At 39.4% G+C, this 12103-nt stretch overlaps 2 protein-coding genes across 6 annotated transcripts; one reads left to right on the forward strand and one right to left on the reverse strand.

Moving 5' to 3' along the window:
* Positions 1-1048: 1048 nt before the first annotated feature.
* ccdc85b (coiled-coil domain containing 85B) lies at positions 1049-6188 on the forward strand. 2 transcript variants are annotated; one of them, XR_012595581.1, is made up of 2 exons: positions 1053-3023; positions 5837-6188. XR_012595581.1 is itself a non-coding variant. In XM_074648560.1 (1 exon), the coding sequence occupies exon 1, from the start codon at positions 1941-1943 to the stop codon at positions 2541-2543; it is 603 nt and encodes a 200-aa protein (XP_074504661.1). In that variant the 5' UTR covers positions 1049-1940; the 3' UTR covers positions 2544-4923. The 2 variants fall into 2 exon arrangements, 1 of the variants encoding a protein (XP_074504661.1); XM_074648560.1 differs by lacking the exon at positions 5837-6188 and having other exon boundaries at positions 1049-4923.
* A 331-nt stretch (positions 6189-6519) lies between these two features.
* On the reverse strand, positions 6520-10644 carry fosl1a (FOS like 1, AP-1 transcription factor subunit a). Of its 4 annotated transcripts, none has more exons than XM_074648558.1 (5): positions 10470-10644; positions 10243-10358; positions 9415-9672; positions 7871-7978; positions 6520-7773 (listed from the first exon to the last, which is right to left on the reverse strand). In XM_074648558.1, exons 2-5 carry the CDS (start codon positions 10351-10353, stop codon positions 7237-7239), a joined length of 1014 nt encoding a protein of 337 aa, XP_074504659.1. In that variant the 5' UTR covers positions 10354-10358; positions 10470-10644; the 3' UTR covers positions 6520-7236. The 4 variants fall into 4 exon arrangements, with proteins under 4 accessions (XP_074504659.1, XP_074504657.1, XP_074504660.1 ...); XM_074648556.1 differs by having other exon boundaries at positions 9415-9675; positions 10470-10640; XM_074648559.1 differs by lacking the exon at positions 10470-10644 and having other exon boundaries at positions 10243-10456.
* Positions 10645-12103: the final 1459 nt, after the last annotated feature.

Genomic DNA, 12103 nt, shown 5'->3' on the forward strand with positions numbered 1-12103 from the left:
ATGGTATGCGAAGAGCCGCTGTAAACATCAGAGGAAACCACAAATATGTCAGATTACTATCTACCCGACATGTCAAAACAGCAGTAATCATAAAAAGTGAGACTTCCGGAAAAATCATTCAAAATAAAAGAATTGTTGTTGAGGAACATGATTGCATTGAAACCTTAGTAAGACGCCATCATTTAAAGTAAAAAATAGAAAAAGTTATTTTTATTAAACGGTCACTATATCCTGACAGTAGTGCATGAGACGGGTAATCTGAAAAAAATCATGTGCCTCTGTGTCCTCCGGTGGTCGTAATGACAGCTGCAAGATTTCACAGACCGGAGGAAAACAACCAATCTGAGCCAAGCTGGAGGCTGCCGTCTCTGAGCAGCTGTCAATCACTCACAAACTCAAATATGAATCAATATTCTGTTACTGTAATGCCTATTTCTCGCCTCAAATGTTTTCAGAAACATCTTGTAGTGTACCGTTTAGCTGTAAAATGAGAAAGTTTGTGACCAGTGACCAACTGTGAGATCAGTTCAAGGCCAATGGAAAGGAGGCTGGGTCACGGGCGGATATGGGTCTTGGGGTATGGGGTATGACACATGCGCAGTGTAACTGAAGCTGCGGTCGTGCGTTGCGATTGGCTCAATTTCGGCGAGTGCAGGCCAGATTTTACTGCGCATGTGTTGTACCCCCAAAGATATGACGCGTTGATGATGCGTGACCCAGCCTCCTTTCCAAAGGCTTTGGAACAGTTCAGGAAATACAAAGCACCGCCCACCAGCCGGAGCACAGCCAATAGGAACGCTCTCTCTCTGAAATGACCTGTGATTGGTCAAAGTCTCTCGTCAGGGGCTAGATTTTTCTAAAGCCTGAAAACAGAGCCATGAGGAGGTGCAGAATTCTAGTTATCTCTCAGAACACTTGAATTACAATATGAATTGAAAGGTAACTGAACGGTTATAATGGATTTTTTTTGCTCAATGATGCCAAAAACATTATGCCTACCTCAGGTTTAAGATGCAATGCATTCTCACTTCTTTCATTAAAATGTTCACACAAGTTGGTGCTTTTATTTTGAAGACTGTGCAGACAGATTTCCGGTGATGCTGCATGTAGCTTGACGCGCAGCTCGTCTGCTCAGCGGAGTCACAGCCGTGAAAAGTGGCGGAGGCGGACATTGTTGTGGTAACAGTCCGGCCCTAGAGGATGAGAAGAGATGATGCACTCATTTTGAGCGGATAAAAAGAGCGAGATTGCATTTTTGATTTATTTTGTTTGTTTATTTGTTTTTTTTTTATCTAAAGAATGAATCGATTCTGAAAAAAAAGCTGCTGTTGCACAGAACGGACTCCAGTCACCTACCAGGAGTTCATTCAGTCGAGCAGAGAGGAGCTACAGCCTGCTGAGACGATGCCAGCGACGTGAAAAAATCACAACATCTGCAGGGGTGTTGCATCCGAGGCTGCTGGATTAAGCCTCCGTGGATCGACCGGGCCTTTTGCACAATATAGGCCCACAGAAGAGCTCCTCAAGGCGGCTGTTGCTTTCATACTGCAAGAGGAGGTAAAATAAGGACAGTTGTATTCCTGGAGGCCTCTGGAAGAACACAGCCTGCTGCTGAGAGGATGACAGACTGACATTAATGGAGGGGTTTGCGGTGCGTTTTCATACTCGACCTCATTAAGACATCAGAACACACACTGCAGGATCTGCACACATTAGGACCTCGAAGAAAAGCCATCTAAAAAAAAAAGAAAATCACATGTTTTTGTGCCATGATTTGGCCTCCTTGTGCTGTAATGATTGCATGATACATGACATCTGGAAAATATGCAGAGGAAGAGGATGTGATGTGTTGAGCATTGAAGCTACACATCTAAGCTCTTTTTAATATATTCTCAGGTATATTCTAGGTGTAGGTTTTTTTTTAATAATAGAAAAAAAAAATGGGCAGCGAAGGTGAGATAATAAACAGAGAGCTGTCAAAGATGTCTGACGAGGATTTGCTGGCGTGCTCCAAAGAGGAGCTGGTGATCCGGCTGCGTAAAGAGGAGTCGGAGAAGATCTCTGCTCTCATCCAGCGAGGACGGCTGATAAAGGAGGTGAACAAACAGCTGCAGGGACACCTCCTGGAGATCAGGGAGCTGAAAGTCATCAACCAGCGGCTGCAGGAGGAGAACGTGGAGCTTCGGGACCTCTGCTGCTTCCTGGACGACGACCGGCTCAAAGTGAAGAAGCTGGCCAGAGAGTGGCAGCTGTTTGGGCATCACGCGGCCAAAGTGATGCGGGAGGACCTGGGAGGCTACTTGAAGAAGCTGGCCGACCTGGAGCGCATGCAGGACGGCCTGGTGAAGGAGAACTTGGACCTGAAGGAGCTGTGTCTGGTGCTGGAGGAGGAGTGCGTCAGCAGGAGTGACTCCAGCCCAGGAGGCTCCACTGAGCTCAACCTGCCCTGCATGGTGGCCAGGGACCTGGGGGATGGGAGCTCCAGCACAGGCAGCGTGGGGAGCCCAGACCAGCTCCACCTGGTGTGCTCACCTGATGACTGATGTTCAGCAGTTAAAGGGCTTCCCCTATACTCACATAAGGAATCTGTAGTCTATAGTGGAGCGGATAACATACATTTTTCAATCAAATCGTGCAAATATTGATACAAGCACCAAGTTTGGCATGATGATTGCCGAGGGGGTCACTAAGCAAATATAAACGATTGGCCACTTGAAAATCCAAGATTTTGGTGGCCATTTTTCAAGATGGCCGCCAAATTGACCTGCTGATGACGATTTATGTATCTCATAGAAATTCATCTACTTGATCGATTTGAGTGATCTTGGTTTCAAATTATCTGTTTTCTGGCAAGCTGGATCTAATTTTCATAGTTTTAACAATTTTTAACTGCAACATGGCGGCCATTTTTCAAGAAGGCTGTCAAATTTACTAGCGGAGAATGTTTTTCTCAAGTGCATGTACTTGGTCGATTTGAATGTGTACTTATTTAGGTTAATGCAACACAACTACTGCTTCTTTAGGTTTAGGCAACAAAACTACAACTTCTTTAGGTTTAGGCAAAAAAATGGAATTTCACACGGTCTATACTACAGCGCCTGACTTCTGCTTCTGCTCCTGTCATAATTACTACGGTCGCTAGAGGTTTCAGTGATCTACCATGTGAATAGATCATAAAACCTACTAGTCGGTGTAGTAGGCACCTATTGACCCATATCTATGGGGCTTATAGCGACTGTTAATGCCTATTTAATAGCCTGACAACAGAAATGCATGTACTTGGTCGATTTGAATGTGTGATGTAGAGTTATATGTTTCATGTATGCTTGATCTAATTTTGTACAGCTTTAACATCCTACAATAACTTTTTTGTTACTTTCCTGGCTGTCCGCTGAGTCTTTGCTTTGTGTTTTTTGCGGCTTGAGAGTCCACAGTTCCAGTCCTAGCACCTGGTGTTGGATATAGAGCTTGTCATATTCCTGCTTATCCGGTCTTTCAGGGAAGGAAACTTTGGACCACTGATCCCCTACTACTACCAAGATCACTCAAATCGATCAATTAGATGAATTTCTATGAGAGAAACCATTATCGGCAGGTCAATTTGGTGGCCATCTTGAAAAATGGCCGCCATCTTCGATTTTCACGTGGCCAATCGTTCATCTTTGCTAAGCGTCCCCTCGGGAATTATCATGCCAAATTTGGTGCTTGTATCACTATTTGCATGATTTTTCCACTATCCGCTCCACTACTAGGGGGTGATGGGATTGACAGAAAGGAGAGCTTTGTCAGACAATATGGTGCAAAAGCATTAGGGCCTTCTGAATGCTGCAAAGATGTGTGTGCCACGATATGGTTTTTGACTTGACAAAGAATCCACCACTATGGACTTTACAAAAAAGACATTTAATAGATGTTTTGCCAGATGATAATGTATCTAAATTTTACAGTGTTTTTTCTAACGACTCCTCTGTTTTTGGGAATTTCTCCTTTTTCAGTGTTGAAAAAAAGAAATGGGACCAAAAAAAAGTGGGTCACATCTATAAATTTATCTCATGCACTGGACTAGCCTACACTGGTAGACGCCTTGTTTTTCTATTGCACTGGACAGCGTTATCATGGATCTTTTAAATCCCCAGATCTGAAGATTCATTTCAATCCAGTTTTGAGCCATATTTAGTCCACTGAATTCCAATAGCACTGAAATACATGAGTTGTGATAAAAAGAGGAAAAAAAAGAAACTATTTGATATTTTGCTTTTTGCTAGATGCCCAATAATGTGTAATATTTTATGCACTCTCTTCCTCAGGACAGGATTGGAGTGCCATATGTGCATGATGATTGTCACACTTTGTACAGGCCTGTGAACCAGTCTGATGTGAAGGCCCTTCAGGTTTACTGTGGGTGGGGCTGCTGTGCATAATGTATACATGTGCTAGAGCCAGCACACGTGTTAAGGTTTTGGATCAGACATGATAGATGTCCTTGGACCTCACTCAGAGCTGAACTGAACAAGTTCTGTCACTTTTTTAACAACTGGAAACTCTTTGTATCAAACTGGAAGGTCTACAAGTTTTAATGATTTATATTCTATTCAAGCTGTTTAAATTCACTTGTATTACATTTTTATTACATTGTTGTTGATGTTCAATTAGCATATCACAGAGTTTCTTTGAGTTGGCGACAGTCAGCTTTGTCTTCTGTAACTCATGCTTTGTATTTACCCTGTGACATTAGGGATGATCTTAACTTTGACCCGTCTTTCTCTTGATTTATCTGTATTAACTAGCGTTACTAACCGATTTCAGTTTAAATCATAGATAATGCACATGGATTAGAAAAGATTTATTTTGTCGTTAGCTGTTTATTGGTGGGCTATGCTCGTAGTGCATTGAAGAGCTTTAAATACAGTGGGTATGACACTTTGTGTGCTGTTCTGACCTTTCTTTGTGTGTTTGACTTTGCAGAAACGAGCATTTACACATTTACATGACACAGAGTGAAGGATTGATTTCTGCACTCGTTGTTTTGACCTTCGTGTCTGAACCGACTGCGCTTGATTGATGCTCCTCCGTCATGTCACACAGACTGACTATGGATGTTCATCAGTTTTATTTTTGGAGCCCTATTTGCACAGGCTGGAGAGCTGAAGAGAGCAGTAATGCTTTTAGCCACTTAGCGATGCACAGACGTCCTTTGGCAGCAGCATACACACAGATTTTTTTTCTCCCTCATGCTCTGTAGCTCTCAACCTGATTCTCATTCCATCTCTGCTTTTCTCTCTAACCCCATTTTAGCAGAGAAACCCAATGCCCTCTGAACCATACTGTATGTATCAGCAACTTCATTTATGGGAAATGGAGTAACAGAGAACACAATGTTCACCGTTGAGGTCATTAGAGTTTGTCAGTATATATATATATATTGCATCCATCAAACCCTTTTAATGAGCGTCAGTAAAAGGGTTGTGATTATTTTCATTACACATTATTTTCTCAGTTAGTTGTTTCATCTATAAAATGTAAAAACAAAAGGAGAGAGAGAAAGAAATAGCACCTGATTTGAGTGTTATCAGGCCATTAAATAGCCGTTATCAGTCACTATAAGCATCATAGATGTGGGTCTGTAGGGGCCTGCTACATCCACCATGGTGTAAAAGAGAAAGTGAAACTTAAAAGCAACATGTTCTAACATGTTGTAAAACTGAATGAAACGTCATGTTTTGAACACAAACAAAAAAGGCTTCTTTAGGTTTAAGTAATAAAACTACAACTTCTTTAGGTTTAAGCAACAAAACTACATCTTTGGGTTTAGGCAACACAACTACTGCTTCTTTAGGTTTAGTCAACAAAACTACAACTTCTTTAGGTTTAGGCAAAACAAATTCATTTCACACGGTCTGTACTACAGTGCCTGACTTCTGCTTCTGCTCCTGTCATAATTACTACAGTCACTAGAGGGTTCAGTGATCTACCATGTGAATAGATGATAAAACCTACTATTGGGTGTAGTAGGCACCTATTGACCCATATCTATGGGGCTTATAGCGACTGATAATGCCTATCTAATAGCCTGACAACAGTCTAATCGCCTGACCATTATAATTCCCAGGGTCAAAGGTCATGACTTTAAAATGCTTGATTTTTTTTAATAATGTTTTATTTTTAATAATACATTTATATAAAACACAGCAGCAAAAACTCACATTGGATAAGCTTCAACCAAAGAATATTCAGCTCTCATTTTTGCTTGATTAAACGCAAAATAGCTGCAGATTAATCTCCTATTATTAGTACTAGTATTTATGTTCCAGTTTGGGTTATTCTGGTGTCTCAGTGTTCACTTTACAAAATGTAAAAATATATATCTTTCACACTTTAAAAAATTCATTCTCAATTGAATCTGATGAATGTGTTGTTTTTAAGATGCATTTCAGTCTAATCATATCCTCTTGTAATATATGACTTTTTATTATTATTAATAATATTACTAATAATAATAATACACCATCATAAATGTCACACAGTTATGAATCTTTGCTCTTTATTGTCTGCAAAGTAAGGCACTGCCCACCAAAACAGTTCATTTGTCAGAGACAATGAAAACATTACCAAAAATATATTACACTCTCAAAAATAAATATGTGATTATATAATCTATATCAACTCCTACGGCCCAGCCTTAGTGGTAGTTCATTTGCATAGACAATATTAGAATTTTTAAAAGATTCATACAAAAATAAGGACCATTTGTTTAAAAGTACTCTATTTCCCTTGGTGAGGAAGTTTATAAAGTGTTACATAACAATGTAAAAAAGTTATCAAATGCCACATTATACTGAATTATCGCTATTAATATATCATTAGATGGAGTTATCACAGTTATTTTCTAGAAAGCTTATATAATTCTATAATTCTGCATGCAATGCTTTCATAAAAAACCTCAAACATGCTCATTCTACATGATAGCTTTTAAAATGAGAAATATAAAGACTTTATATTTATATCAATACTATAAAGAGTGTAACATTCATATCCTGATAGTACCACTAATTTGCATATTATCTAAGTTAAAGGATCAACTTTCTAAAAAGGAGAAATGAAGCAGATGCACACAGCTCATTTTGAAATGGTTATCAGAATGATCATTTTCATTTCCCTCATGCTTCCCAGAGATCCTTTTTGTCACACGTGATGAAATTAACATTAGTGTTGTAGTCAGGACGACGCGGCCGTCAATCACAGGGTGAGGATGGTCGGGGAGTGCAGGGAGTGATCCGATTGGTCTCCGCTGCTGCTGCTGCGGCGGTGAGCTATCCCACAAGGCTGTGGGGCTTGAGAGTGGTGGGTATGATGGGATGTAGCGTGGGACGTGATTGAGGTGCTGGTGTCTGAAGAGGCAGAGGGATAGGTGAAAACCATACCAGCTGTGAAGGGTATGAGAGAGGGAGTAGTTGTGAGGACCGGGGTGTGGAGGGACTCGGATTCAGTGACGACAGCAGATGTCACACGCTTGGTGGGGATGGTTATCTTGGGTTTAGGCTTCTCCATCTTAGTTGGCAGTTTGGTCGAAGGTCCGGGTCTGCTGAATTCCTGTGGCTCCAGTTTGACTCCTGCCAAAGTTGATGGATTTGGGTCTGAATCCGAATCCGAGTCCTCTATTTTACAAATGGGACGGTGAGCCTCCAGGACAAGCTCCAGCTTGTCTTTCTCCTTTTGTAATTCAGCTATTTCCTTCTGTAACTTGGACTTTGCATCCTCCAGCTCGTCAGTCTCCTACGTGAGGGGAAAGCAGAGAAAGACAGTAAATTCTATGACCAATACTTTGTATTACGAGCATTAATATTGTGACATTTGTACAATGCTCACTCACACTTTGCAGTGTGTCTGTCAGCTCCCGGCGGCGATTGCGACATTTTGCTGCTGCCAGTTTATTCCGCTCCCTTCTTATTTTACGTCTCTCCACCTCTTCATGGGATAACTTTGATGAGAAAGAGAAGAATAAAGGTTTAAATACATAACATAAGTTAACCTGATGCAGTGAGTCAAACTCTAAACCCTCCTCCGTTCCATTGCATTCACTTCACAACAAGTCATTGCTAGGCACTTACCTATCTCAGACATTTATCTGTTTTTCCACACTAAACAAAACCCGCAGAAAAACCATGTGATACCCACGTCGTTTTACTATGTGCTCACAAACCTTGTTAGAAGTGGGAATGAAACGGCTGATTATCTCTTCCACAGAGATAAACAAAACATTCATTTTGGACCCGCCAACATTTTTTAAATGTTTAATTCATAATCATAATATTTTTTTCAGAAAAAGCCATACTTTTATTCAGCACCTTTCTAAAGGTTCTGTAGATGTATTATTTTTCTTTGAATATTAATCTACATAAAAATGTTATCAATAAGACCTTTAATGTCTAAAGTTGGATTGTGAAACCTTTTTGCTCTGGGCAGAAAGCTCAAAATATCAGACAAATAAGGAGACATGTTGGTAGTCCACCACAGACTACATGACACAGGTGAAATACCACCACCATGTGTGTGCACTGAGTCATCACAGTCACGGCGGCTGAATGATTTTGAAATGCCTGAGCTTTTGTGCCTTTGTAACACCCTAACTCTGACTTCACCCAGCATCCTACTGAATAATTGCTGTTGATCCAATATTTCCCGCCCTTTCGGGGTGATGAGTCACACTCAGACCCCAGCGGTGACTCAGGTGTGAGTCACACAACATGACTTGCCCCTGTGAGTCACATGACAATCCACTTCCTGTACCATGAAATTACAACGCCATGAACAAATCTGTGACGGTGATGTGTGTGCAAACGTGTTTCTGATGAAACAAAAAAAATTACTCTGTGGTGGTGACAAAAATTATGACGGTTCTGAAGGTCAAAGTTACGTTGATCTGGGTCACTTTAACATCTGCGATATCTTGTTTTGACATGTAACATTGCCCTGCTAACAAAAAGCAGATCTTTGCAAACAGTGTGTCACAGGTGATCATTTGACTGAGTCAATACTGACTCAAAGTAAACACCATCAAAGAACATAAACAGTGTGTGCTGGCGTCTGGAGAGCAAATTCTCCTTTAAATAATGTATTACATCTAATCTAATTTAATGTAATCTTGTCCTTCCCCTATTTCTAAATTGATTCATCTGATGTGTAAGTCTAGGGGGAAATGACACAGAGTGTATTACAGGATATTACACACAGTAGTTACACAGAAATGATTGAGCTACTGTCCACACCTCACTATGCATTCCCTCTAGGGAAAATATGACTCCCAAGAGAGCTCCACTCTCACTTTTCAAACAGCAGATACGCAAGAAATCCACAATTACCATTGTGTCTACATCAGTAAATCTTTGTATATATGTTCATAAAGTACTTTCTTACATGTTCGTCGTTCCTGCGGCGTGTTGAACCAGTAGTGTATGCAGCTGCTCTAATGACCCCTGGTCTGAGGTAATGGGAATGGGAAGGTGGTGGACCCAGATGCCCCCGTGCCCCTGAGAGGGTTGGGTAGGGGGGCGCTGGAGATCGAGAAGGGCCTGGTGGATGCATGAGGGAGGGCTGGACCAACCACTGGAGGTCCTGGTTGGTTGTGATGGCATTGAGGCTTGGTACAAACTGACTGCTACCAGCCATTGTAAACTTCTGGGGAAAATAGATTGAAAAAGAAAAAAAAGTGGATAAATGTTAGTAACAGAATCCAACATGTGATCAATAACAAAACACTTAAAACAATAATGATTAGTTATAATAAGTAATAATAAGTAAAACATAACTAGTAATGAAGCTTATCATGGTTATGTTCATATATATTTATTCTGACTCATTACAAAAACATACGTAATAACAATTCATAAATAATGAATCTTATCATGGTTATGTTCATATATATTTAGTCTGATTCATAAACATACAGTAACTTGTATAACTACACATAATGTTACATCAACAGTATTACATGTTTACAACTTTATTATAGCATTGAAATTCACAACTTTTAAGGCTTAAAAAAATACGGTTTAGTTTACATTCTGTTGTACCTGTTTGACCCCTACGTGTCTGGGATATCAACAATATTATATGTTTACAACTTTATTATAAAATTGAAATTCACAACTTTTTAAAACTTAAAAAAATAAATACAGTTTAGTTTACATTCTGTTGTACCTATTTGAACCCTGACTGTGTGAGATCACCTTAAAAGACACCTACCTGTTCCTGCTGTGTAGTGGTAGTGTTGGTACTTCCCAGGTTGTTTGACCCAGAGTTGCTGCCTGTATACGCCGGGTTTCCTCTCCCGTGATTCCCAAAGTTTCGATACATCCTTTCTGTGTAAATGAAAAGAGAAATTGGATCCAGCCGGTGTCTATAAAGCCTTCAAAGTCTCACCAAAGTACTCTGAATAAACGTGTGTCAATTCAAACTCTGGGTAAGCCCACCTTATTGCGGTAAATCGGTAGAGTCCAAGCGGGTTCGTCTTCAAGGGGGGACAAGGAAGGAAATATCGCCTCACTTTTTTTCAAATCGCCTTAAAACTTCCCAAAACGACTTTCAGTACGTCCTGTTGTCCTTAGTCATGCTTCTAGAAGCCAAAGTCTGGGAATGATTGTGAGGTTGTAAACTCTTAAAGCGGCACTATGTGTTCACCACGCCCCTCCGGAGTTACGGGAAATAGTGCTGTCTGGAACCTCACACGAATCGGACCACGTGCCGTGACGTCATTGACCATATATGGTGAGAGTTTCCTCCTCGGGATTCCTCAGACAGAAACCTCTTCTGATGCAGTGGTTGAAAAAATACTACTGTTTCCTACTCCAGTGGAAGTACTGTCAGTTTCATAACCATTTGTTTACGCTTTAAGGAGAAATATGGGAAAATCTACTTGTGCAAATTAAAAACCAAAAAAAAAAATTGTTTTCAAATTGTACTTCACTTTAAGCTATTTAAATATAAATATATATATATATATATATATATTTAAATATTTGCTGTATTTTTTTTTATTTTAGAGATAAGGACACTATTTGATGCCATCATTAGGATACAATTTCAACAAGCTGAGAGGAAAGAGATCACTCTCAACTATCAAAAATTTAACTTTATGAAATTACAAAATAAAAGCAGATTCGTTTTTTGTCTTTATTGCTGCAAAGTAAAAATATTGAATTTAAATTCACACCGTAAAGCATCATACAGAGGTTTAATGAAATGAATCAATCTTTTATCATTAACTTAATGTTGGCTGAATTAATATGTTTTATTCATTTCAAGTTAAGTTAGTTAGTTAGTTAGTTTTCAGATCTTATAACTTTCAGAACTTATAAATATCTTGAATTGATGAAAACATTTATATTTAGTAATAAATAAATACATTATATATATATATATATAATATAATATATAATATATATATATTATATATATATATAAGAATTTACATTAAAAGTATATATATATATATATATATATATATTTACATATATATATATGTATATATATATATATACATATATATATATACTAAATGAAATAGATTATAGAGTGAAATAGATTATAAAGTGTGGCTAAAGCAGGGTGCATGCTGTGCCTAATTGTGTTTTGGCAGTCACTCTCACTTCACAAGCCACATCAACGTGCACGCATGCCTGTGGAGATGAGTCAGGGCATCGCCACAAAGCTGCTCAATTATACCTCCATCCGTTTCAACGACTGTTTTTTACTCGCAAGCACAATATAGTTCATAGTGAAGATTCAAAAACTGCACGCTGTAGATTCGGCTGCTTAGTCTGTCACAGCAGCTGCTGACCTTGCATTCCCTAAGGACAGAGTTCCCGGAAAGGGCCTATTTCTCCTAGCTGTTGATGCACCAGTGTCTCACATTACAGTAATTATTCTCCAAGGAATAATAAGGATTGTCAATTTGTCTAAAAGAGTCACTAAAGTTGATTGCGAAGACAGATTGTAGTCTTTTTGGGAGGAAACAGAGAAAAAAATAGTGCAGATTAATGATCTACATAGAAATGAAGACATTTAAAGTGTGGCCTTCTATCTCTTCATAACTTATGAATGAGAA

The sequence above is a fragment of the Sebastes fasciatus genome, chromosome 10, assembly GCF_043250625.1.
Source record: "Sebastes fasciatus isolate fSebFas1 chromosome 10, fSebFas1.pri, whole genome shotgun sequence".
NCBI classification, from domain to species: Eukaryota; Metazoa; Chordata; class Actinopteri; order Perciformes; family Sebastidae; genus Sebastes; species Sebastes fasciatus.

Bases quoted from the DNA above. Each gene is read 5' to 3' on its own strand.
- ccdc85b (XM_074648560.1), top strand. From the start codon at position 1,941: ATGGGCAGCGAAGGTGAGATAATAAACAGAGAGCTGTCAAAGATGTCT.
- fosl1a (XM_074648556.1), bottom strand. From the start codon at position 10,353: ATGTATCGAAACTTTGGGAATCACGGGAGAGGAAACCCGGCGTATACA. The intron at 9,676-10,242 runs GTAGGTGTCTTT...TATTTTCCCCAG, and splicing joins CCACTACACAGCAGGAACAG to AAGTTTACAATGGCTGGTAG. The intron at 7,979-9,414 runs GTAAGAAAGTAC...TTCTCATCAAAG, and splicing joins GCCGCAGGAACGACGAACAT to TTATCCCATGAAGAGGTGGA.